The sequence below is a fragment of the Denticeps clupeoides genome, chromosome 4, assembly GCF_900700375.1.
Source record: "Denticeps clupeoides chromosome 4, fDenClu1.1, whole genome shotgun sequence".
NCBI classification, from domain to species: domain Eukaryota; kingdom Metazoa; phylum Chordata; class Actinopteri; order Clupeiformes; family Denticipitidae; genus Denticeps; species Denticeps clupeoides.
In genome coordinates, this window is record NC_041710.1 from 5359531 (window position 1) to 5385982 (window position 26452).

General features: G+C 45.2%; 4 protein-coding genes across 4 annotated transcripts; 1 reads left to right on the top strand and 3 right to left on the bottom strand.

Moving 5' to 3' along the window:
• The first annotated feature begins 69 nt into the window (after positions 1-69).
• rab8a (RAB8A, member RAS oncogene family) lies at positions 70-6345 on the top strand. The gene is made up of 8 exons (XM_028977897.1): positions 70-269; positions 1023-1083; positions 1177-1237; positions 1312-1389; positions 1699-1788; positions 3239-3304; positions 3392-3442; positions 3815-6345. The coding sequence occupies exons 1-8, from the start codon at positions 146-148 to the stop codon at positions 3905-3907; spliced, it is 624 nt and encodes a 207-aa protein (XP_028833730.1). The 5' UTR covers positions 70-145; the 3' UTR covers positions 3908-6345.
• A 139-nt stretch (positions 6346-6484) lies between these two features.
• Positions 6485-10284, bottom strand: cib3 (calcium and integrin binding family member 3). Its single transcript, XM_028977898.1, has 6 exons — positions 10165-10284; positions 9820-9854; positions 9496-9607; positions 7344-7491; positions 6859-7054; positions 6485-6688 (listed from the first exon to the last, which is right to left on the bottom strand). Exons 1-6 carry the CDS (start codon positions 10213-10215, stop codon positions 6667-6669), a joined length of 564 nt encoding a protein of 187 aa, XP_028833731.1. The 5' UTR covers positions 10216-10284; the 3' UTR covers positions 6485-6666.
• Positions 10285-17026: 6742 nt separating this feature from the next.
• On the bottom strand, positions 17027-18850 carry admp (anti-dorsalizing morphogenic protein). The gene is made up of 5 exons (XM_028975608.1): positions 18544-18850; positions 18282-18418; positions 18074-18196; positions 17768-17963; positions 17027-17448 (listed from the first exon to the last, which is right to left on the bottom strand). Exons 1-5 carry the CDS (start codon positions 18848-18850, stop codon positions 17027-17029), a joined length of 1185 nt encoding a protein of 394 aa, XP_028831441.1.
• Positions 18851-20490: 1640 nt separating this feature from the next.
• pnhd (pinhead) lies at positions 20491-24083 on the bottom strand. The gene is made up of 7 exons (XM_028975609.1): positions 24023-24083; positions 23703-23789; positions 23389-23516; positions 22886-23159; positions 22038-22219; positions 21297-21355; positions 20491-20641 (listed from the first exon to the last, which is right to left on the bottom strand). Exons 1-7 carry the CDS (start codon positions 24081-24083, stop codon positions 20491-20493), a joined length of 942 nt encoding a protein of 313 aa, XP_028831442.1.
• Between the last annotated feature and the right edge of the window lie 2369 nt (positions 24084-26452).

Genomic DNA, 26452 nt, shown 5'->3' on the forward strand with positions numbered 1-26452 from the left:
TAAAGTCAGTGACGTCACACGATGAGGTTAGAGGGGCGTGGTCTGTCGCCGGGACACCGGAAGTAGAACGGGGGCGGGGCCTCGGTGCGGCCCGTTACCAGTGTCTACGCGGCGCTGAGCCGGGCGGGATTTCCGCAACATCAACATGGCGAAGACTTACGATTATTTGTTTAAACTACTGCTAATCGGAGATTCGGGAGTCGGGAAGACCTGCGTGCTGTTCAGATTTTCGGAAGATGCCTTCAACTCCACCTTTATCTCTACTATAGGTATTGGTTGTAGCTGTTTGTTAATTGTTGACGGTGGCATGCGATAGCTGCTGTCATTGGCTAAATGCTAACTAGCCCTTAGCTGTCGCCTTTGGTGGGGTTAATTGAGAGCCGAAGGTTCGCAGGATTAAAATGTCAGAAACATTAAGTTTCTTGATTTCCGTAAATTGATAAGAATACCAGGTCGGCCAGCTGTGCAAAGTCAGCTGTTATTAAAAAAAAGGCTAACCAGCCTATGCTACCTTGTACGATGGACGAGAGCTAGCTAGCCAGCTGCTTCTGCTGTTTTACACAACTGATTGCGCTGCAAAGGGGATTTATCATATTTTTCCACGTAGAATTGAGGGAACGATAACGTGGCCGAGGATTCTTTGGGATAATTGAGCGCTGAGCGGCCATGAGAGTGACGCTCATAACTTTTTAAAAGTGAGGTGTTTAGTCAGCATTCCGGCCAGATTAGCGAAGTGGTTTAGCCTCATATGATTTCCTGACTTCTGTGAAAGCAGAACGTAGACAACTTGCAACACGTCGCGTCGTAAAAATAAACGAATATAATCTTGAAATTTGTATTACTCTGCATGGGGTCAGATGCTGTTTTCCACCCACTGCGTCAGGGAAAAAATATGTAAATTTTTCTTAAGATTGACTTAAAAAAAAAAAAAAAAATTATAAACCAACATTAAAATGTTGTTTGTGTACTGTTGATCGTTCTTTAGCTATTTACAGTAGACTTTTATTATTATTATTTTTCAGGTATTGACTTCAAGATTAGGACAATAGAACTAGATGGAAAGAAGATAAAGCTGCAGATATGGTACGTTGCCCGATGTGGATGCCGTCTGGAAGGTCCCTAATTTAAAGAGTTCATTTAAAAATGGATCATGCTTACTTCGTTGGTGGTTTGCAGGGACACAGCAGGCCAAGAGCGATTTCGGACAATCACGACGGCGTACTACAGAGGGGCCATGGTGAGCCTGCTAACACTTGGATTTGCCGTTCTGCTCAGAACATAGCTGTACGTAACCAAACGGTTTTGTTTCAGGGTATTATGTTGGTGTATGACATCACCAATGAAAAGTCTTTTGACAACATAAAGAACTGGATAAGGAACATAGAAGAGGTACGTTTGGTCAGGAATTATTACATGCTAGTTTCACTTGTGAAAGTGAAGTGATTGTCATAGCACATGGTGACACAACAAAATGTGTCTTCTGCTTTTAACCATCACACTTGGTGAGCAGTGGGCAGCCATGACAGGGAGCAGTGTGTGGGGACGGTACTTTTTCAGTGGCACCTTGGCGGCACGGTATTCGAACCGGCAACGTTACGATTACGGGGCCGCTTCCTTTACCGCAAGGCCAACACTGCCCCTGTATAATGTTGATCATGAGTAAGATGCCTTTTTTTTTTTTTTTAACCCTTGCGTCAGCATGCATCAGCAGACGTTGAGAAGATGGTGTTGGGAAACAAATGCGACATCAATGAAAAACGACAGGTATCCAAAGACAGAGGCGAGAAGGTATGTTGCCCAAGAATCGCTTTTTTTTCCATGCAAACTTTTTCATTACTGTTTACAAAACCTGAGTTTCATATTTCTTAAATAACGTATAACATAATAATTAGCCCTTGGCGCCTTTTTTGAACGAACATACCCAAAATTGAGAATATCTCCGCAGCTGCATGGTCTATTACCATATTTTTTATTCTTAATCATAACACTCCTGAAATTATTCCAGAGTGTAGGATTGAGCATGTATGTAAACTTGGTTAGAGAAAAATTAAGATGGAACACTGGGGGGGGGGGGTGCACTTTTACATTGATTTGGCCATCTGAGAGAGGCTGTAGAGTAAACCATAATACTAAATCTTAATAATAAACCTGCATCAAGCATATTACTATTAAAGAGAACAAGGAGCATTGGTAGAGAAATACTCCTAAGGATTCTCCATCTCTTAATATTGTGCCCGCTGTGCCGGGGGCCTTAGCTTTGATGAAGTTGAAAATACTTTTTTCTTTAAAAAATAACTATATGTTCATTGCTGTGGAGAGGATCATTTGGATGGAAATACTCAAAGCTGTTAAATTTTTCTTACAGAAATAAGTAATTCAGAAATACAATTCACTGCATGTAGCCAAGCAGTTTTAGGAAATAGCGAGGTGAAGGGATTTTCATTGTGATACACTGCACAAGGTGCCCACAGTGAAATGTGTCCTCTGCATTTAACCCATCACCCTTAGTGAGCAGTGGGCAGCCATGACAGGCACCCGGGGAGCAGTGTGTGGGGACGGTGGCACCTTGGCAGATCGGAATTTGAACCGGCAACCTTCTGATTACCGGGACACTTCCTTAACCGCTAGGCCACCACTTTCCAAATAACTTGTCTAAACCTTCTCAGCACCTTTTTTCTACCTTCAGTAGTTGAGTCTAGTGGGTAGTAGCCTAGTGGGTAACACACTCGCCTATGAACCAGAAGACCCGGGTTCAAATCCCACTTACTACCATTGTGTCCCTGAGCAAGACACTTAACCCTAAGTTGCTCCAGGGGGACTGTCCCTGTAACTACTGATTTTAAGTCGCTCTGGATAAGGGCGTCTGATAAATGCTGTAAATGTAAATGTAAATGAGCCTTTGTGATTCTACCTACAGATGATCAAATAAGATAAGATGATCCTTATAATATTTTTTTGTATTTTTAATGCATGCTGTTAAAAAAAAAATCTTTCTATTATTAATCCAGGGGTGGCTTATAGTGTAACGTGAGCAAGGCTCTTGAAACCCACTACATTACTGCAGGAGTGGCCGGTCTGTTCCAGCGAGGGCAGAATTTCACACAGTAAATTACTATGATGTTCAGTCAACAGTGCCGTTTTCCCAGAAACTTGAATAGATGCCGGGACTTCATACTTCTGTACGATTGTGGGTATATGTCTTTAAGGTGTCCTTACAGATTTGTCCCTTTCTCCACAGTTGGCTCTAGAGTATGGCATCAAATTCATGGAAACAAGTGCAAAGGCCAATATCAATGTTGAAAACGTGAGCAAACCATTGCTTGTTTAAAAAAAAAAATGTATTTTTAATGAAAGCGTAATCCACCGATAACCCACTTTTCTCATCTTTCAGGCATTCCTGACGCTCGCCAGAGACATCAAAGCGAAAATGGACACGAAATTGGTGCGGCTCCATATACTCACAGAGCTGTTTGTAGTGTAGCTTCTCTTCTCACCACTGCATGGAAAAACGAGTATGAGTATGACGCACTAAGCTGGGTGTGGCATTTTAATCCTGGGTTTGATGTCACCTGCACCAGTTACCAGTTAAACTCTCCAGTGTTTAATTAAGTCTTGCTCATAGTGTTGGTGATCGTCATACCTCAGGTAGGAAGGCAAAATGTAGATGCGGGTAGGCTAATGGTAAAGACGGGTATTGTGGTGTGTTTAGCTGATCAATGCCGCACTTTGTTTAAAGTAATGCCAGGGAAAAGGACTTTTACATGGCGTATGTAAGGCTTTAATCGTTAAAATAGTTTCTGCTTTTACCTTCCAGGAGGGCAACAACCCACAGGGCAGTAACCACGGTGTAAAGATCACCACAGAGCAGCAGCCAAAGAAGAGTTTCTTCCGCTGTGCGCTCCTGTGAACGCCGCCGCCTTAAAGTCCGGCCCACGCAATGGACGGACCCCCATCTGAACTGTACTCTCGCCCTCAGCACTCCCCATTTGCCTTTCGTCTTCTCTTGCTTTCTTTCTCCCTGCCTTTTTTATGTTTTGTTTTATGTTTCTTCCATCCCTTTCCATTTGGACCCCCCTGCCATAGATTGCAAGATGGTGTGTAGCCATTTCTCTTTTCCTGAATTCTGACCCAGTAAAATATACGCTGTTCTTTGGCAACTTATGAACTGACAGTCGTATTGGTCGAGTCCACCAAAAGTACTTTATCGTTGTTGGAAAGTGGGACGCTGCTGCAGATTCCAGTTTGTTTTGGTGCCCTTCTTGAGCATTCAGATGCCGCCCCCCCCCCCCATCCCCCAACTCATGGTTCCCTCCTAGTCTCTGAGGAAGTTGAGAGTTTCGCTTCCTGAGTCTGGCTGCATAGTGTGGCTTGCAGTGAGCCGAGTCGATAGCTGATTCGCAGGATTCTGTCATTCCATTCATCTTACTTTAAACTCCGTTCATTCCTTGACAATCGCTCGTCTTAACTTTTAAGAATAGGATCCAGGTAGCCTTTTTTTGGTACTCTGTGTCCCGTGCTTCATTTAAATTATATCGATTTTGCACCTCCCCTCAATCCAACACGCACAACAAACCCTTGATAAAAGCCCATCGCGAGTGACCGTGCAGTAACATTAATCCGCAATGTAAGATGAGCTCGTGCTCGTCTGAGTGCATCGTCGATTCATTGCTGCCAACCGACCTCAACTCAGGACTTGCTCGATGGAGCGGAGCTGTGCAAATTTTGGCGGTTCGAAAAAGAGCAGGGGGTAAAACGCAGGTAGCTGTCTTTTTATATATATATATATATATATAGAGAGAGAGAGAGAGAACACAAAGCCACATCTAGCAGTGCTGCGGCACGGTGTTGAAACCATCACACGGCCCAGAGTCCTTTGCACTTTACTAGTGACACTTTGTGTTTTGAGTAGGTTGTGCTGTGCTGATGTTTTTTTTTTTTTTTTTTCCTTCATACTATTGATCGACTGTTTGTACTTTTTTTCTCTTTTCATCCGGATAACATTTATGTCTAGATTACTAGATTAGAATTAGATAAAATATTATCTAATTTCATTTTACTTTTTAAAAGGCATATATATATATATATATAAATATTCTTATTATCAGAGTGCTGTTTTCACACTGGGTGTTTGCAACCAAGTATTTTGGCACTGTAAATGGGTGGAATAACTTGTAGATTAGATTCTAATGGCCACGCTTACCACGTCTGTCCCAAGTTCGTGAAATGATAAGATCCGGCTCCAGACCTTTAGCACCGCAGGCGCAGACTTGTGCTGTGTTTTGCGTTCTTTGGAATGACCACATGCAGGAGGCAGCCTTCCCGCCAGACGCCAGCACTTCCTCAGTTTGGCTTTAGGTGGTGCCCTTCATCCGCATGGGACCGCTTCGGGACGTGTTGTGTTTCTTTGTCGAGTTCTGTTCATGTTTACATTGGGGTAATGTTTTAAAGCCACAAAGTTTAACATTCCCTTCATGTTCTGTGTGGGGATGAAGTAGTGATGGGATGAGCAGCAGAGACCCCACCCCCCCTTCCCACGCTCCTTTATGCTCTCTAGAGACGTCCACTGTAAGGCCTATTCGTATCTGTTTATATCTGACCTTTGCAAAGCCCTTACAACCTGCTTCTTGTCTTCTCAGCCTGTTGTCTTAATTACTAATACTTGATCTCTTTTAATTTTGAACTATGCACCATGAAGGTTTTCACTTTGACCTCCTGTGTTGTTGTTTTTTTTTTTTTTTTGTTCTTAATGCAACTTTTGAGCGAATTGGAAAATGGCAACGGTGGTTGCTTGCTTACGATCACATTCCAGTGTGATTGAACTTCTGGTTGTTGCACCTACGTGGACTGCTGAGGGGTGTACATGTGTTCTGTATTCAGTCATTTTTGTCATCCTTCCCATCTGCCATGGTGTGACTGGTAACGCAGGATCGTGGCTGATATGTAAACGAATCTACGCAGGGCGCCGCTCTTCCACGTGGCTGGCGGCTATTGATGCGCTCAGCAATACAGATGGACGGACGGCCCGGACCAGCGTCACTCAATAGCTGCAGCTTTTAGAGACTCTGCCTCGTTCGAAGATTAGTCTATCCGGAATTGTGACATTGCACTGTCTTTCATATCAGTTACATTTTTGTGACCGTGCATTACATTAAATTGTTGAATTGACAAAAAAAAAATGGGGACACGAAGGAAAATAAAACATTTTGAAAGAAGTGTAAATAGGTCTAAAAGAGATTCTACTTAAAATTGTACTGTACTTTCTAAAAAAAAAAAAATCACATGAAATTGATTTACAGTTTTGTAGATATCTGTACTTTTGATTTATTAAAATAAGATTCTTTTAAACACTGAGAGTGAGGTCTTTTGTGATCACCATTTTCGGCACCCTGAGGTCATCGACAGGCCGCCGCATGGTGCCTGGCCACCCTGATCGTTCACTCTCATGTGTGCTCCGCCTTTGTTGGGGTGGGCTGTCATGGGTGTAAACAGACCTGGGCAACCAATTATTTATTTATTTATTTTTAATTATTATTTTTTATATTTTTTTCTTGAAAGGTTGGGATAGGATATCGCCCATTGAGTTTTCAGATCTTATTCTGCAAAGTGTTTGTTCAGATGTTCATGTGTATGGTTTTCTTCTGTATGTGAATGTGGATTGTTCCATCTTCAGATTCTGATGTGGAAAGTGCTGTGAAGAAAAAGTTCAAGAATCGTCACAGTCCTGATTTATAGCTTTTGTTAACGTGTCTGAATGTTTTCGCCAGTTGTCAGTGTAGAGTATAAAGGTCTCGGTTAACATGTCTGTGTAATCAGAGCATCATGATTTTGTGACAAAATGATCTGTGCAACTGCGCCGACCTGATGAAGTCTGGAGCCCGGATGATCATGTGCTGGAAATCTTCAAGCGACAGCCGACCGTCGTTGTCCAAGTCGGCCTCGTCCATGACCTTCTCGCACACCATTCGCACTTCATCCTCTGTCAGTTCATTTCGCGTTAGCTTATTCAGAGTCTTCTCCAGGTCAGACTTGCAAATAAAATCATCGTTGTTGAAATCTGGGGAGAAGGGGATGTTTGGGAAGGATGAACACCTTCAGGTTTTTCACTGATACCGTCATTTAAATGAAGGAGGATTCCTGAAGACATCTGAATTATAGCATTTAGAATATTCATGGAGTTATTGTGTTTTTGCTGCTATATTGTTTGGTTGAATAATGACCTCGGCAAACTGATAATTTAATGCATTTAAATTGTAACAATTTATGGCGTAAATTCCGGTGTAATCTTTCAGCAGCATATGGAAATGCAGTTGTGAGTATTTTTTTATGTAGAAGAACTTGCTCACCATAGATTTTAAAAGCATAATAGGCCTTTAGGTCTCTTGGTGCCATTTCGCTCAGAACGGAGAACATGTCTAAAAAGTCATCCAGAGTCATGTTGCCCTCGCCATCTTCAGAAAAAACCTCAGCTATCCTCTGCCGGAAAGGGTTGTCCTATAGGATACAAAATTCCAACACATCTAAAATCTGGAGTAATTTCTGATTGGAAATGCATAGTCTCAGAATGCAATATATAGACTCAAGTGAATAATAGGACTGTCAGAGGATTTAGAAAACTAAGTAATCACACATTTTGCAAAAGTTTAAATCGTTATTAATACTTAAGACTAAAACTTGCTATTATGATGGTACTCTCACATATGTAGAAAAAAATTCCATTCACTTTGCCTGGGGTGACGTCATGTTGGTTAAAATTAATAGCATGCCTCAGAAAGGTCAAATATTTTGAACGTTTCAAGCACAGCTAGTGTTGTTTTCGTCAACCGAATTTTATGACCTAATGGAAACAAGATAGGAAGCAACTTAAACGCTGGTCAGGTGACGATGCAATATACCATTAGTTATTTAGTTTAGCCTTTATTGTCAATGCACTGAAGCAGGTTTTTACAAAAGGGGTTACTTAACAATGCAAACAAATCAGGACAGACTATGGCAGAGCAGATGGTAGACAGTGCTGTACAAAGTAAAACATTTACATTTGCACATTGCTCTGAGATTGTGCCAAACAGCATCAGTTTCTGCACATTGTCTGAGACTCGCAATGGTATGAGTTTGTGTGTATTTAGTGCAGTAATGGCTTGTGGGGAAAAAAACATCTCTGAGTTAAGAGACAGTATATACTGTTGTAAAATTGTAGACAATTGAAAAAATTACAATTAAGCGGAAAAAAACTGATTGTGTGGTCAAAAAAGGCAGTCACTGGAGCGGATATGGAGTGTTCTTTGGTCAGAAAGGCATGTCGGGATTGGCGTAAGCTGGAGACATCACCTGGGGCTAATCAAGCCAGAAGTTAAAAGGTGCCATTTTTGTGAACTTGTTTGTGAACTTGACCTTCGGTATGGACCTGACAACGGTTTGATGTGTTTTGACTTCTGGCAATCGCCTGCGGGCTAGTTTCCATTCTCCCCTTTATTTCCCCTGTTTTCAGCCATCACGCCGTGTTTAATTTGTGTTCTTTAATAAATCATTCTGTCCTGCCTCTGCGCTTACTTCCCTCGTCAGCTTGCCGATGTGACAAGGCACAATAATATAATAAAAAGATAACCTTGTTTTACTTGCAAAATGGATTTGAGTAAGAGTAATTTTTTTATCTATTCTACTGACTAGTTGTACTGTACTAAAATAGAATTTAATTACTAAAAGATTAGTCAAAAATACAATTTTCATTTACTAAAACTAGATTAAAATGTCATCTGTTTTTATTGACTAAACCTAGACTAAAAAATTTATGAATAATTCTGACTAAAATATTACTTAACTGTTGAGACTTTTAGCCTTTAGACTTACAAAAACAACTATAGAACCAGCCAATCGATTCCGTTTATGCAATTTTTCCAAACATGAACGCATTGGCCAATCAGTCATGTTCATTGGGGGCTAAGCAGTTATTTTGTCACGAGTGAGAAACAACAATTGGTTGCCACTCTAGTGCTCCCTGCACGGCAGACGCACCCACTCTCAATCCTTGTCGCAATGTGTGACGGTTTAGTATTTTTACAATAGAGTAAATGAACAATTACTGTAATATATAACTGATTTATAATGTAGCACTTAATCCTTAATTACTTAAAATTAATTTACTCTCTCTTAGGTTGCTTGCACAAAACAACGAGTTAGAAGAGGGCCTGACGAATGAAGTCCTCCTAAGTTAAATGGGTGCGTTCGGTTCAAGTTATTTAGATCACAGGCACAATGTCCACCATTAAGCAGTAAGTACAGCGAGTGTCCACCCCACCTGAACTTGACCTCTTGCTCCCTCTCCCTTCTCCCTTTCAGAGAAGGTGAGGCATAGGGCCATTTGGCTTTTCTTTACGTTTAGAAAGATCTGGTGACACACAAACTCTCCAAGTCCGCCGTCAATTAGTAGCAGATGAATAATTGATGGTCAACAGAGTGGGTGAGTTGGAGAGCGAGAGGCAGCGGTGGCCGGCGTTGTACCTTCAGCTCCGGCATGCTGCCAATGAGCTCGTAGGGCAGCTTCACATCTGGCTCTTTGGTGTAGTCAAGCGGCACAAGCTGGGGAGCCAGGTCACGATAGCGGTGATACAGCCTAATAGGGAAATTAATAAAATATGTTTTCATAAATAAGACAGTGACGCTATTAAGTGCTGTAACTTATCCTCCCAGTGTTGTGTAGTAATAAACATATGCTGGCCACTTTATTAGGCAGACCAAACTGTGCACATCATGCACAGTAACACATTTACATATTTATATTTCTATCTGTTTATAGCTTTAAAACATTACAGACAATTGTCTTACCTAAGAATTTCTTTTCTTGTAAAAAAGGTACAGTCCTGCAAAAGTAATAATTATTAATATATTATATCCTTTTTTTTTTTTTACCTTTTGCTGTTTGATTGTTCCTTGGAAAACCACATCAAAAAGATGTATAAGTTTGACCAAATTCAATGCAGAATTGTATTTTTTAATGCAGGCTGGACATAAAAAAAAAAAAAAAAAGTCTGGCGGTGCAGCTTTTACACTTCTCACACACATTTACAAGTAAACAGAAGAGTAAAGAGACTGACGTTGCTCATTCCCACAGAGAGCAACGTTATAAACCGAGACGCCAAGTCGTGCAGGCTTCACCTGCGCTGAACTCACCTGGTACGCATCAAGCTGCTGGGCGGTGAACACGGTCTGTTTGTTCCCCATGTCCAAGCAGAGGCGCCTCCGCTCACTGCCATCGCAGTTCTAGCATGGCGCGTGTCTCCAGGCCTTGAGATATTTCTGATATGAATTGGCGGCACAATAGAGGCCCTGCGGAAACAGGTGGGGGGGAGGCGGTTTCAGGTGTCCGCTGCCCGCCGGCCCTTTGGTTCTCCATCATAATGGGAGCATTTCATCGTTTTCACTGATGTGAATGGAACCCCTCTCGAGACTGAATAGGGGCTGTCAGCCAGCGTCGGGCCAAAAGGTACCAAACCCCCCTGGTGCTAGAAGGCATGATGCCTCACACAGGGTTCATATTACCTAGTGGGTGCCGGTGCTGTTTTATAGGCTCCTGTTTTTTGAGGGACTCAAGTGATGTAACAGTTACCTCATTCTCTGGCAAAGTATTCAGTGACTGGTTAGAAATTTGGCAGTGATATTTTCATTTACATTTACAGCATTTATCAGTAGTTACAGGGACTGTTCCCCCCTGGAGACACTTAGGGTTAAGTGACTTGTTCAGGGACACAATGGTAGTTAGTGGGATTTGAACCTGGGTCTTCTGGTGAGTGTGTTACCCACTAGGCTACAACCACCCTAATTTCAATATGATATGATTTTCAGCATAGACTCATTTTTACGGGTTTGCATGGCTTTAATCACTATTGCTTTACTCAGCGCATTCTCTGCTATTAACTATTATCTATGAACTCGCCAGCTTTCTTGGTGCAAGGAGATGACTGTGACGGCTTTATGCAAGCAGTGAGTTGAATAAGAGTTTATAACAGCATGGTTCTGATTTCTGCAGCACTACAGAGCTCGGTGTCCACAGAGAGACGTCCCAACACTGAACTGTGCCAAGTGTATTTTTCTGGCTCGTGAATCAGAACGAACACATTCAGAAAGTCCCGCTCTGCATCCAGTGAGCAATAAAGCTGTGGTTAACCACAAGCTGCTTCGTAAAAAGAAAAAGCCAGTGCTCCGCCTGAGCGTTTGTTCCCTAGATGTGTGTGTTACGGACAGGGGCATTTGAATTCATTCTGGTAGCTGTTTTTGGGGTTAAGTTTACATTTACATTTACATTTACAGCATTTATCAGACGCCCTTATCCAGAGCGACTTACAATCAGTATTTACAGGGACAGTCTCCCTGGAGCAATTTAGGGTTAAGTGTCTTGCTCAGGGACACAATGGTAGTAAGTGGGATTTGAACCCGGGTCTTCTGGTTCATAGGCGAGTGTGTTACCCACTAGGCTACTACCACCCTGTTGCTGGAATAATAAACCACCTGTCATGTTTCTAGGTGTTCTAGGGGGTTGAGCTGCCTCTGTGAGTTTTGCATGCCACCGGTATCACCTAACACTCCCAAAATGCGGTCATTAAGGGACGCCGAGGCCACTGCCTGAACACCACCTGTTTCAACTTGTGCCAGGCTAGTGGAGAAGATGTGAAGTCTGAAGCTTAACGCGAGACCTCGATTGCTCATAACACCACTGGAAAGTTGATGCTTCAGAGTGAAGACGACTTTAACAGTTACGTCAACATGGTCCATACATATGCGCCTAGTTAATTTTTTTTTTATGTAGTAACAGGGACAGTCCCCCTGGAGACACTCAGGTTTAAGTGTCTTGCTCAGGGTAGTAAGTTGGGTGTGAGCCTGTGACTGTGGTCTTCTGGTTCAGAGGCGAGCATGTTACCTAGACTACTGCCACTCTAGGCTACTAATAACTCATTAAGTGTCACGTCCATGCGGGCATGACACGGCGGGTGAACGGAGAGGAGGACGAAGAGTGACGAGGAATGAAGGACGCTTTCACCTGACATCACGGAACAGGGGTTTAATGGTTAATCACAGGACAGGGGAGACATCCGAGACGAAGACACTGGTGAACACGGAACATAACTTCAAAGACCTGACAGCGGACAGAAACGAACAGGGCAGCTTTATACAATTAACACAGGTGAAAATGATTAGGGAACATTACACAGGACAACAATTAAACTCCGGTCCGGATCCTGATCCGGACCGGAGTAACCCCCATTTCGGACCGGATCCTGACAGAATCCCCCCTTTTATGGCACGACACCTGGCGGGCCAAACGGAGCAGTCCATGAAGGAGGGGGGAAAAGTCCATACACAGAGTCTGAATGGTTCGAGTGGACAGGAGGAATCGAACGGAATCGATTTGAGTGAACCAGGATAGAAAAGATGAGCAGAGATGAATGATTAATGACTGGATGAATGAATGGTCCGGTATTCACGATGGACGAGCGGCGGATGTCCAGCGCAGACGGCTTCGGGCCAGTGTGGTACCGGCACCTCGTCCGCCGTCCGCATGCGTCCGCCGCTCCCTGTCAGTCTCCGGCTCGCCCCGCTGAATGGCCGCTCCTCACCTTCAACGCCGCCAGACACGGGACTGAGAGGCAGGGGTCGGGACCCTGCTGAAAATGAAGCCATGGAAGGCCAGGGACAAGGAAGCTGGCGGCGTCCTCCCGGCGAGTCGCGGCTCCTCCGATCAGCGGGGCTGCGTCAGGTGGCGTCCAAATGTCGGTCAGGTCTTTCTGTCACGTCCATGCGGGCATGACGCGGCGGGTGAACGGAGAGGAGGACGTGGAGTGACGAGGAATGACGAGGAATGGAGGACGCTTTCACCTGACATCACGGAACAGGGGTTTAATGGTGAATCACAAGACAGGGGAGACATCCGAGACGAAGACACTGGTGAACATAGAACATAACTTCAAAGACCTGACAGCGGACAGAAACGAACAGGGCAGCTTTATACAATTAACACAGGTGAAAACGATTAGGGAACATTACACAGGACAACAATTAAACTCCGGTCCGGATCCTGACCCGGACCGGAGTAACCCCCATTTCGGACCGGATCCTGACATTAAGTGTTAATAGATTCGATATTCTTCTATTGGGTGGGCACCTCAGTGCAATCCCTGCGAGCAAACATTTGCTGTTGGCTCCTCTTCTACGTTCTGCTGTGAAAGGAAGTCCGCTTTGGCCAGTTGGCACTGAAACCACCTCCATGGGCCAACCGGCCAGAGAGATGGGGACAATCCGAACCGTCATTCTGTCAGCACTGAAGCCCAGACAGTCTGACTCCACCGCCTCAAAAGTGCTGCTTGAGGGCAAAGGCACGCCACCTCAAAGCTCACATAATCATAGCCACCAAGACAATGCCATTGTTCTCCTTCTTTTCTGTAATTGTTCTTTAAATGGGGTTTGGCTGCACGCCTTGGGCAAATTTACTGTAGCTGTCAGCACATCTTCCTTTAAATCTCTATAAGGAACAAAGTCAGTGCAAACATTTACCGTCAGGGCCATGAATATTGGGACATGAACACAATTGTAATCTTTTTGGCTCTAAATACCACCACAATGGATTTGAAATGAAACAAACAAGATGTTCTTCAACTGCAGACATCCAGCTTTAATTCGAGACTATTTATATCCAAATCAGGTGAACAGTGTAAGAATTGCAGCAGTCGTCTGTATATGTACCTCACATGTTAAAAAGGGACCAAAAGTAATGTGACAGTTAGCTGTTCCATGGCCATGTGTGTGTTATTCCGCGATTGTCCTATTTACAAGGAGCAAATAAAAGTTCTAGATTTCATTTCAAGTCTGCTAATTGCCTTTGCTGTCAACTCTCAATATGAGATCAAAAGAGATGTCACTCTCAGTGCAGCAAGCCATCTTTAGGCTGAAAAATAAAAAAAAACAGTAGAGAGGGAAAGCAGAAAAGACATTAGGTGTTCAAATTTACAGCACTTATCAGAGTGACTTACAATCAGCTGTCACAGGGACAGTCCCCCCCTGGAGACACTCAGGGTTAAGTGTCTTGCTCAGGGACACGATGGTAGTAAGTGGGATTTGAACCTGGGTCTTTAGCTTCATAGGCGAGTGTGTTACCCACTAGGCCACTACCACCCGCTGTGGACAATTGAACTGCTTGGAACATTCTTAAAAAGAAAGAATGCACTGTTGAGCTCAGCAAAACCAAAACACCACGGAAAACAATGGTGGTGTATGCCTGAAGAATTCTTTGCCTGGTGAAGAAAAATTCCTTCACAATAATTGGCCAGATCAAGAACACTCTGGTGTATGTGTGTCAAAGTCATCAATCAAAAGAAGACTTCACCAATGTGTATAAAACCTCATCAGAGATGCACAGTGGTGGTAGTGTCGTGGTGTGGGCGTGTATGGCTGCCAATGGAACTGGTTCCCTTGTGTTTATTAATGAAAGGACTGCTGAAGTATTGACATTTACATTTAAGGCATTTGGCAAACGGCCTTATCCAGAGCGACTTACAACGTGCTTCCATGTTACCATCGATGAAGTGAATAGTTCTGGTTCATTAGGACCCCCAACTATGAATACAATCTTTTTATTCACTCTGTTGTAGATTCTGTACACAAGTTCGACAATAAGAAGGTTATAAGTTAATCTAAATATTCTCTAGAGAGGAAGATCTTGAGCTGCCGTGTGAAGGTGCTCAGTGACTGAGCTGTTCTGACCTCGAGGGGAAGTTCATTCCACCACCGAGGGGCCAAGACAGAGAAGAGTCTAGATGAGCGTCTTCCTTTTACCTCCAGAGATGGGGGGACCAGGCGAGCAGTACTGGAGGCTCGGAGTATACGAGGTGCAGTGCGAGGTGTAATAAGGGCTGTGAGGTAGGATGGTGCTACTCCATGTTTGGCTTTGTAGGCCAGCATCAGTATTTTGAACCTGATGCGTGCAGCTACTGGGAGCCAGTGGAGGGAACGTAGCAGAGGGGTGGTGTGGGAGAATTTGGGAAGGTTGAAGATCAGTCGTGCTGCTGCATTTTGTATGAGTTGTAGAGGTCGGATGGTACATAGAGGTAGACCAGCTAGAAGGGAGTTACAGTAGTCCAGTCGTGAGATTACTAAGGACTGAACCAGTAGTTGGGTGGCCTGTGTTGACAGATAAGGGCGGATTCATCTGATATTGTAGAGAAGGAATCTACATGAGTGGGAAAGATTGCTGATGTGAGTCAAGAAGGAGAGTTGGTTGTCTATTGTTACTCCAAGGTTGCGGGCTGTTGTAGAAGGAGAGGCTACTACTGGGGTGGTAGTAGCCTAGTGGGTAACACACTCGCCTATGAACCAGAAGACCCAGGTTCAAATCCCACTTACTACCATTGTGTCCCTGAGCAAGACACTTAACCTTAAGTTGCTCCGGGGAGACTGTCCCTGTAACTACTGATTGTAAGTCGCTCTGGATAAGGGCGTCTGATAAATGCTGCAAATGTAAATGTAAATGAGAGAGCTATGAGTTGTCCAGGTAAATAGCAAGATCCTGGTGTGGTGAAGAATCTGCTGGAGTTCAGTTTTGGTGGGATTGAGTTGGAGATGATGGGCTGCCATCCAAAATGAGATGTCTGTTAGACATGAAGAGAGTTTGGAAGCAGCATGTAGATCAGAGGGAGGAAAAGAGAAGATGAGTTGTGTGTCGTCAGCATAGCAGTGGTAGGGTAATCCATGTGAGGAAATGACCTCACCAAGTGATCTCGTGTAGAGGGAGAAAAGGAGAGGACCTAGCACCGAGCCTTAAGGGATACCAGTGGAGAGTCTATGTGAGGCAGAGGTGGATCCTTTCCAAGTCACTTGGTAAGATTGCTCATCAAGGTAGGAAACAAACCACTGCCATGCTGAGCCCTGAATTCCAAACCTCTTCAGGACTGACAAGAGAGTCAAATGCTGCAGAGAGGTCGAGGAGAATAAGTACCGATGACAGTTTTGCCAATCTGGCCGCATGTAGCTGCTCGGTAAGAGCCAGACGGGCCGTCTCAGTAGAATGAGCTGTTCTGAAGCCAGACTGGTTAGGATCCAGGAGGTTGTTCTGTGACAGATGACGTGATAGCTGATTGTAGACACAGCACTCAAGGATTTTAGAAAGAAATGAGAGGACGGAAACTGGTCTGTAGTTGTTGAAGTGTTTGACAACTAATATTATCTGCTCATATTCATTGGACATACTCATTGGACGGTGTTTCACAGTACAGATGGACAATGACCTGAAACATACTGCAAAAGCAACCGAACCGTTTTTTTTAAAGCAAAGAAGTGGAATTTTATGCACTGGCCATGTCAATCAAATGACCTGAATCCGACTGAGCACTCATTTCACTTGCTGAAGACTGAACTGAAGGCAAAGTGGCCCAGGAACTGAAGACAGTTGCAGCAGAGGCCTGGAAGATCATCACCAGAGATGTAAACCAGTCTGTGCCTTCCAGACGTCAGGTCGCAATTGACTACAAAGGGTTTGCAGCCAAGTATTAAAACCTGAGCTTTATGATTGTTAACTTTTCCCATTAATTGTGTACACACATGTAAACAGTTGTAATTCCTACACCGATCATCTGATTTAAAGCTGGAAGTCTGCAGTTGAAGCACATCTTGTTTGTTTAATTTCAAATCCATTGTGGTGGCGTATATTGCCAAAAAGAGACATAAAATTGTCTTGAGGTCCCAATATTTATGGACCTGACTGTAGACAGATCCATACTACGGTACTATATCCACACTATGTAATTCAATATGTAACAAAGTACTCTGAAGTTTGCTTTTTATTACAACTTTATAATAGGTCACAACATGCTATGTACAAACTTTTACAGATACTGACGCATGCTCCGTCATATATTAAAATTTATATCTATGTACATATATTACAGTTCCTTGAGGTGAACCCAAGCCTGCTGCTCCGAGGCCACCCAGCCTTAGTGAGGACACCTTCGCGGCTAAGAGGAAGCGATGGCGATGGCTCGTCCCGGCCTCAGTGGCACCCGCAGCTTCCCGCCACCATGTCGTCGTACTGCTTCAGGACCACGTTCTCGTCATCGTCGAAGTACAGCAGATTGATGGAGAAGAGCTTGTCGGGGACGCAGCAGGGCATCTCGATGCCTTTGGTGAGCTTGAGCGCGTTGATGATGGACTGCACGGTGGCGTGGTTGGTCGGCCGCATGTTCTGGCCCAGGGGAAACGGACACGAGCCCTTGCAGTGGTAGGCGTTGTAGCCGCGGGGCGACACGATCCAGCCCGACCAGCCGATCTCCTCAAAGTCCACGTACAGCGGCTGGCGCTGACAGGGCATTCTCTCGCCGTCCTCGTCGTAGTCGGCAGAGCGGGCACTGCGGCGTCCCGCCCCGGGCATGGGGAGCATGGGCAGGCTGGGAGCTGCCGGTTTGTCGCCACCATCTAAAAGAAGAATTGGGACAATTTCAACAGAAATAAGTGTAAAGTGAAGTGATTGTCACATGTGATACACAGCAGAACAGCACACGGTGCACACAGTGAAATTTGTCCTCTGCATTTAACCCATCACCCTTGGTGAGCAGTGGGCAGCCATGACAGGCGCCCGGGGAGCAGCGTGTGGGGACGGTGCTTTGCTCGGTGGCACCTCAGTGGCACCTTGACGGTACCTTAACCGCTAGGCCACCACTGCCTACTAAATAAGACACAAAAACTACAACCCCAAGCCGCCCATGCGTCACCGCGGTCCCCTTGAGCAAGGTACCTGCTGGGCTGCTCTCCAGAGGAGCGGCGCGCCGCCCGTCGTCGGTGAACAGCACGAGCATGGGCTGCTTGCTGTAATGGTGGTGGCGTCCCGAGGCGAACCGCACCGCCTTCCTGTCCATCTGACCGCCGGACAAGGTCTTCACGGTGACCATTAGGCCAAGGTTGCTGCCCTCATCGAACATCCATGAGCGAACCTGCGCCAGAAGACGTGATTGTGAGACGAGGCTGCAAATACCGAACGTAAAATATGCCATTCCGTGTCATTTAAAGATTTTTATATTTTTATTAAACTGAGTCTACTCACAGCTTGGGTGATGGTGAAAACTTCCCATCCACTCGAGTGGATAGGGATCAGTCTGGAGGACAGCAGCTTCCTCCCCTGCGACGCGTTCACTTTGGAAGCATCCAGAAGCTGGTACACGCTGACCTGGAAGGGAAGAACGTCCGCGTTCAGCACAACGGATGGCGAGAACCCGCCGGCAGAAGGGAGGGGACGGTCCCCTGCTCTTTACCTGACAGAAGTGGTGTCTGCTGAAGGACACGGACGCCTGGGGCCTCAGCCTGAAGATGTGCAGCTCGGCCGTGAGGACCTTCTCGTTCTGGGCAACCATGGACAGGTTGAAGACGAACTCGACCTGCTCGCTGTGCACTGTTTGGGAGACAAAAGGAAGACAGGCTTGAGATGCTCCTGCTCCTATCCAGAGCGACGTGAACACCCCAGGAAGCCATGGTTCTGGTCCCCCCCCCTGTTCCACGTCTAGTGGAGGCTCTTACGCTTATCGAAGAAGCTGCGGACCGTGTTGCCCTCCAGAAGATGCGGGTCCCGGGTGACCCCGTCCACGTCCGCCACCGTGTGGTACAGGTCCAGCATGTACTGCGGCGGCGGCTGCTTGCGGCCGCGGGCGAGCGGCGGGTCCTCCATCCCGAAGACCTCCAGCAGCCGCCGGATGGCCTCGGAGCGCACCTCGCCGGACTCGGACCCGGACTCCGGGCCGAAGTCGTTCTCCAGCTCGCCGGTCGGCGGAGGCCGGGCCAGGAGGAGCCGGAGCAGGGCGGCGCAGAGGAGCAGTCGGGGGGACATGTCGTTCCGGGCGGGTGTGCCGTGCGCTGCCCGCGGCGCGTTTTTTATACGGGGGACCGGGGCGCGGCGCGGCGCGGCGCGACGAAAGATGCCACTTAGTCGCAAAATGTAAATCAACAATCAGCGAATGTAAAGGCAAACTAATGGCGGCGATAACGAGGTGCGAAGCCGATCGCCGAGCTGGAAAAGGAAGCGAAGGAAATGTCCCTTCTTCTGTCTGATCGGATAAAGTTATCAAAAAAAAAAAAAAGACTTTTTAAATGACTTTTTCCCCCCCGTTTTATTTATTGTGCGCGTTTAAACTCGTGCCGTTTTAAACGAAGTCGGCGGGGAGTTTGCCCGCCGCAGGAGGTCAACGTCCATATAAATGGATCCATTAATTCCGACAAATGGGGACAATGGCTTCGATAAACACGACGAGGGAGACGGGCGAAGTGCCGACAGCTGCTCAAATAATCGAATACTGGATTCATAAACGCGCAGGATCGTCCGTTTCCTGCCCTCTTCATTATTATTATTTTTTTATTGGTTCCATCTAACGCGCACAACAAAGTACAAAATCCTCCGTTTTTTTTTTTTTTTTGCGTCTGCTCAACCTGGGTGGTTCCTAATACTGTCCGTGACAAAATAAAAGCGTCTCCTCACACTGGGCTGAGAATCTGTCACCTGCCCGAAGTTAGCGACACGCAGCCGCGACCACAGCTTTACGCAAAGCACGCGTCCCGCGTAACTGTTTACGCACGGCGATCTTGGACATGAAACGCGAAAGTTGCTCCTCATTAGCATTTTTTTCATATCGTATAGCCTCGAACTGCTTTAAAGCGCACTAGTTCTTTAATTGTGTTACATCTACAGTACAGGCCAAACGTTTGGACACACCATCTCATTCAATGTGTTTTCTTTATTTTCATGAGCATTTACGTTGGTAGATTCTCACTGAAGACATCGAAACTATGAATGAACACATGTGGAGTTATGTACTTAACAAAAAGTGGAGACCTGACCTCCACAGTCACCAGACCTGAACCCAATCGAGATGGTTTGGGGTGACGACCTCTTGAAGCTCATTGAGAGAATGCCAAGAGTGTGCAAAGCAGTAATCAGAGCAAAAAAACTAGAATATAAAACATGTTTTCAGTTATTTCACCTTTTTTGTTAAGTACATAACTCCACATGTGTTCATTCATAGTTTTGATGCCTTCAGTGAGAATCTATCAATGTAAATGGTCATGAAAATAAAGAAAAGACATTGAATGAGAAGGTGGGTCAAAACTTTTGGCCTGTACTGTATGTTCAAGTGAATCTCTCCTTGCTGAAAACTGCAAGGTGTGTTAAGTTCTCAGATTAGTTTGGTGAAGTAAAGGCCCCAGGTACTACCAGTATATGAAATCATAGGACAAAACATTGCCATAAATTTTATTTAAAAAAAATTACATTTTCTACATTATTTACATATATTACAGTGGGGTCCAGGAACGTTGATTTAGGCACAACCTCGTGCACCAAAGAGATGACGGCAGAGTATTGACCGCAGGGTGTTGCGCCCTTTCGGCCTGATCCCAGGCCAAGTCTGCAGCCTCCCTCGCGTCTCAGGATCAGGTGTATGCGGCAGCACGTCGCGCCGTGGGAGAGGGCCACGCTTAGGGCTGGCAGACGCAGGACGTGATGGCCAGAACGGTGCGGATCTGCCCGTGCTGGTTCAGGAACGTGTGGCTCTCGTAACCCTGAGGAATGCACGTGTTTCCCGAACCTTCGGCCCAAAGCAAACAGCCTTCAGGGTCGGAGGAGTTCCTGTAAAACAGTAGACAAATGTGTAAATATTAAATACTGGCAAATACCGCAAAAGAAATCGGTATTACATTAACATTTATGGCATTTATCCGACGTGCTTATCCAGAGCCATTCTGCACTTTATCCTGAACGTCATACTGTCTTAATGCTTTGCTGATCCGGACTCTGTGTAATTAAGCACTGCACCTTAATGCCCACAACTGTACTCACATGGACCCACATAGTTCTTATATGTTTATCACACATGTATATCACATATTTCTATAGAAATCGAACGAGAATTGCTGGTGTCTTCCTCTTGTAAGTCGCTTTGGATAAAAGCGTCTGCTAAATAAAGTAAAGTAAAGTATTTTATCCTTATGGGCACACTGCTTCTGCTTTCTTTGTATATACCCTTTTTTTTTTTTTTAAGGTCGGGCATTGCAAAAAAAAAGGTCGGGCATTTCACTGCATGCCACACCATGTATGCCGGTGTGTGTGACAAATAAAGTTACAGGGACAGTCCCCCTGGAGACACTCAGGGTTAAGTGTCTTGCTCAGGGACACAAGGGTAGTAAGTGGGGTTTGAACTGGTGAATGAAATGGGGGAAAAAGTGGCCTGGAGGCGGAGGGCGGAGAAGCGGTGCACAGTTGTCACAGCTGTGTTGGAGCTTACCTGAGAAGGCATCGGTTTCCTGGGGTGCAGCTCCCCAAACATCTTCCCACATCTATTTCCTGTGGACGATTAGCAACATAAGAGAGCTGGCAATCACCTCACCACAAGCCGCAAACATCCCCCCACACTCCCCCAGTGGCCAGAGGTGACGGTGTTTAGCATGTTGACTGCTTTGATTTAACACCTGGAGGAACCATTTGGGGACCCTCTTCCTCACACTTTTTTTTTTTTTTAAAGAGAGGGGCGACGGACCCCTAACAGGTTTAGGATTAAATAAAAGAAAAAAACCTTTTGTAGCCAAGAGCCATGCTTTTTTTTTTTTAAAAAAAAGAGCAACGTTTGGAATATCAAAAGCTCACATGTTGGTGCCTTTAAGTGCTTTTGTTAATAAAAGAAAATATTTCGTAAATTGGTTAGAATTGATTTTATTTTATGCTGTAATACATTTCTCTAAATACATATTGTAATGGCAGCTTCTGAGAATAAGCACTTGATGAGAAATATAAAAAAAATATCCATAAATTGAAATGTATGTGTGGCTTGTTTGATTCCCCCCAAATCTCTAATAAGGATCCGGTGGGTTTAAACCAACCAAATGGAGATATTAGCCCTGTCTCTGATACCCGGCGCTAACGACTAACTTCCCACTCTAATGGGATCACTTCCTGGGGTTCATATTAATTAAGAGGTTTCTAATTCTCATGTAAAATTTTATTATCTTAAATAATCCAGAGCCCTTACCTTTACCATTTCCTTTCGGACCCCGTCAGTGCTGTAGGTCACTTCGTAATAATATTCAACGTACGGGACCCTGTAGCAGCTCTCCTCCATGTTGCAGGCCTCGACTGTCTGAACAAGCTCAACCTTGTTCGGCGTCTCCACCAGCGCTGCGTCAAACTTTGTGGGAACACAGGAGAATCCGGCTGTGAAGTTGGGCAACAGCGGTGTTATGACAATTATCTGCGGCTCGCTGAAATCATTCCAAGCCAAGCGTTCATCAGTCACCCAGTTATGAATGTTTAGCTTGAGCTCGGGAGAAATGATGCCCGCTGCTGTTGTTTTTATTAATGAATCATTGTTGTGCCAAGAGGAAATATATGGGATATATATTAGCAATCATAGAAAAAAGAGGAAATATATGGGGTATATACATTTACAGCATTTATCAGGCGCCCTTATCCAGTGCGACTTAAAATCAGTAGTTACAGGGACAGTCTCCCTGCAGCAACCGGGACACAATGGTAGTAAGTGGGGTTTGAACCTGGGTCTTCTGGTTCATAGGCAAGTGTGTTACCCACTAGGCTACCACAACCCTATATATTGGCAATCATAGAAAAACATAGGAAAAATAAGGCGTATATATTAGCAATCATAGAAAAAAAGGGGAAATTTATGGGGTATATATTAGCAATCATAAAAAGAGGAAATATATGGGGTATATATTGGCAATCATAGAAAAAAAGAATATATTTGGGGTATATAGTAGCAATCATAGGAACAAAGAGAATATATATGGGGTATATATTAGCTATCATAGAGAAATAAATCCCATAAGAAATGTGTAAATACATGTGCTATTTCGTCCGCACCTTTTTCGGTTTTAGGAGCCGCACATTTCCCGGCGTCCACCACGGTCTCGTAAGGCGTGTCGGGGTGGTACGTCTTCAGCGCGGGCACGCGCAGACACTGCGACATCCTGGCCTCGCAGTGACAGTCCTCGATGACCTCCACCTCGCGCAGGCCGTCTAGCAGCATGACCCTGCTGACCCGGAGGCCCGTCGGCTGACACGTCGACGTCACGCCGCAAGAGGGCGCCAGGGCCGCGCTGTCTGCGGGCGGCGACGCGACGCCTCGCGCTCTCATCTTCATTCATTCAGTCATTCAAAAAGCAAAAAAAACAACAGTCACAAATTAAAATGATTAAAAACGACAACAAATATCATTGTATACACACATACTATAGGCTGCACATTATGTATTTCAACCTCTTTTATTATAATATATTACGTGGATATATTCTATGTATATGATACTACGATGCGTGTTTTAAGCGGTGAGAGTGCTGATCGTCTGAACATGGATGTGAAGGTACCTTTTTGCTCCTCAGGAAGTCCAACATGGAGGAGTGTCGGGAGTAGCCCAGCAGACCTGCGTCGTACGTGCCCCCGCAGTGCGCTCTGCACGTACCGACGTCCACGTTAACGGGACTACCGGAGATGTCTGATGGCATTGAACAGCAGTTATTTACGTTGTAGGCCTACCCCAACATAATATTCCAGGCTGAATTAAAACAAGTAACAACACGCATTGATCAGATTTGAATCATGGCAGATTAAGTGGAATGAGCCCATGTATATGTCTGTTTCGGTCGCCAGGGGGCGCCACAGCCACGGCGCACATGGTTACCTTGGCCGACGTACACGAAATGGCTCTGCCGCCTGCAGCACGCCCTCTCTGTGAACAGGTTCCTGTGCTTTGGTAAGACTGCACCAACTGGGGGGGAGAGAAGAATTCATAAAATAACCAAACCGGTCTGGAAAGATCACCAGCAACAGTCACAACAACACAACATTTTTTTGCAATTACAGTGTCCGCAAGAGCCCCGTCAGAGTAACTTCGTTGTTGCTCAGTTGAGGGAACAAAACACGTTGCACCGCTTAGTCTGCAGGGTTATCAGATAGTAACAGAAGTACAGTGGACGTAGTGAGACTGACAGCGACACTTACAGCCATGTTGGAGGACGCAGAGGATGAAACACAGGCACGAGGGAAGGGCGAGCGTGTTCATTCTGCTTCTCCTCGCCTCTCCTCTGTCCGGAAGCACACTGGCCCTGCCCTGGTCGCCAGGGATATTTATATGGCCTTGTGGTCTTCTGGAAGGTCACACTGGCTAATGCTCTCCAAGTGGTGGGGAGAAGAAGAAGTACCTAATCAAATTCCCATGGTGAAAAGCCTCCACGGTGATGGTGTTTAAGGCGGAGGTCCACTTCAAAGAGCTCGGGGTTTTTCACCTCCGCTGGCTGGACCCCTTGTTTTTGGTGAGGGGGATCATAGGGGCATACGTGTTTGTGACGGTGGATAATTAAGTGCTTAAGGGGCTTTGAGACGCCAAGACACTCACTCAAAGGCATTAATCATCTTTTATCTCAGAGGGAAGATTTTTAGCACCTTCACTTAAAACAAAAACTGTCCCAGCCGTGTAAACCAGATCAGCATGGGGCCTTGCCACATGCTGAGGGGAAAGTGTTTATTCGGCATTCAGCCAAATGGTATCCCACCAGCCACGACACGTCACCAAAAGGAATTAGGAGGGACACACAGATCACTGATGAAGGCACAAGGGCTAAACCCAGGGCTTTACGCCGATTTATGCTTGTCACAGCTCCTGTTTCTGCTCAGTATTACTTGTGTTCCTATTTGTGTGGATTTCAGTGCAATGGCGTATTTTCTCCAATCCAGCCATGCAGAAAGTATGGCAAGAAACTAGTCGAACAATAAATTAGTAATTGTACTGTTCTGATTTTATTGGGCGTGTGCTAGTTCTGTATAAATAAATAAATAAATAAATAAATGTATGTATGTATATGTGTGTGTATATATATAAATATATGTGTGTGTGTGTGTGTGTGTGTGTATATATATATATATATATATATATATATATATGTGTATGTGTGTGTGTATGTGTGTGTGTGTTTATTTTTTTTTTCTATTATCATCATCCAACCAAAACTTGATAGTCTTTGGAGACTCACCATCAGCCTTAAGCCACATTTTCATTCTAGTCATTATGGTGATTAGGGCTGGGTTACACCTCATCTGACGCTAATCACCCAAACTAATGCCGTAATAATAGACTGATACTGGACCGGTTTCTGTCAGCCAGCCCATCATTCATCATTACAGCGATTCTTGGTGAATTTTCAGAGGATAATGCTGACACGGTGCAACGTGATCAAAGTACAGAGTCAGCGGGACGTGTCATTGTGCCACGTTATTATTTTCATGACAAAAGTCTCACTCTGAGCCCCTTTTTGGTTTGAATTGCCAATTCACTTCTTTAATTGTCTTCACGTGTTGGGTGGATTGAACAGCGACTATCAAAGGTGATTCTTTGTACTGAAATGCTGAAATTTAGTAATATGCTTGGTATGGGCACTCGATGTGTGGCATTTATGAAATAAATAAAAGTGTGTCAGGCACCCAAACGCTGGTTGCCTGCTTCCCTGGAGACACGTGCCGGCACAGGGCGGATTACCTCTGAATCATCGGTATGGACAGAGGCTGAGCTCAGAAGGAGACGACGCACGTGCAGCGGTGTGGGGCAGTGGACGTCGGGTTCATGGGAGCTCCAGCTCATGTGTGTCATGCTGACCTCGGACGGCCTCAACTTTATAACGATTTTAGCCCTCAGACGATGAGTTCGTACATCATCATGTTGGCTTGAGTTTTCTGGTTTACTGTAATTTGTGAGCTGTCGCAATATCTTGCAAATAAATTATTATTTTGGTCCTAGTATGTCTGTTTAAAAACTGAACAAAAGAGTCTCATATCATTAAGTTTAAGTGAAGTGATTGTCACATGTGATACACAGCACACGGTGCACACAGTGAAATTTGTCCTCTGCATTTATCCCATCACCCTGAGTGAGCAGTGGGCAGCCATGACAGGCACCCGGGGAGCAGTGTGTGGGGACGGTGCTTTGCTCAGTGGCACCTCAGTGGCACCTTGGCGGATCGGGATTCGAACCAGCAACCTTCTGTTTACAGGGCCGCTTCCTTAACCACTAGGCCACCACTGCTAGGCCACCACCACTAATATATGCATACTGTATATATGGTAACATTGGCCATTGAAGCGTCCAAGGTCACTTGCTAAATGTAGGAGACACACACCGCTAGCTGTTTACTCGGTATAGACAGCGGCAGACAGTGGCGATCCGATTACCGTCTCCCCTGGACAAGTCAGTGGCTTGAGAGAGTTGGAGAGGGTAAAATCACCTCTGGTGGAGCTGCAGCGACGCTGACCACAAAGCGGCTCAGATGGATGACCGCAGCTCCGTCTGGAGGATTTTGCGGCCCTACAAATCCTTCTGCAGCCCGTCAGGGAGGGGAGGGGGCGCAAGAGGAGATTCTACCGGTGTGAGGAGCGAGGAGA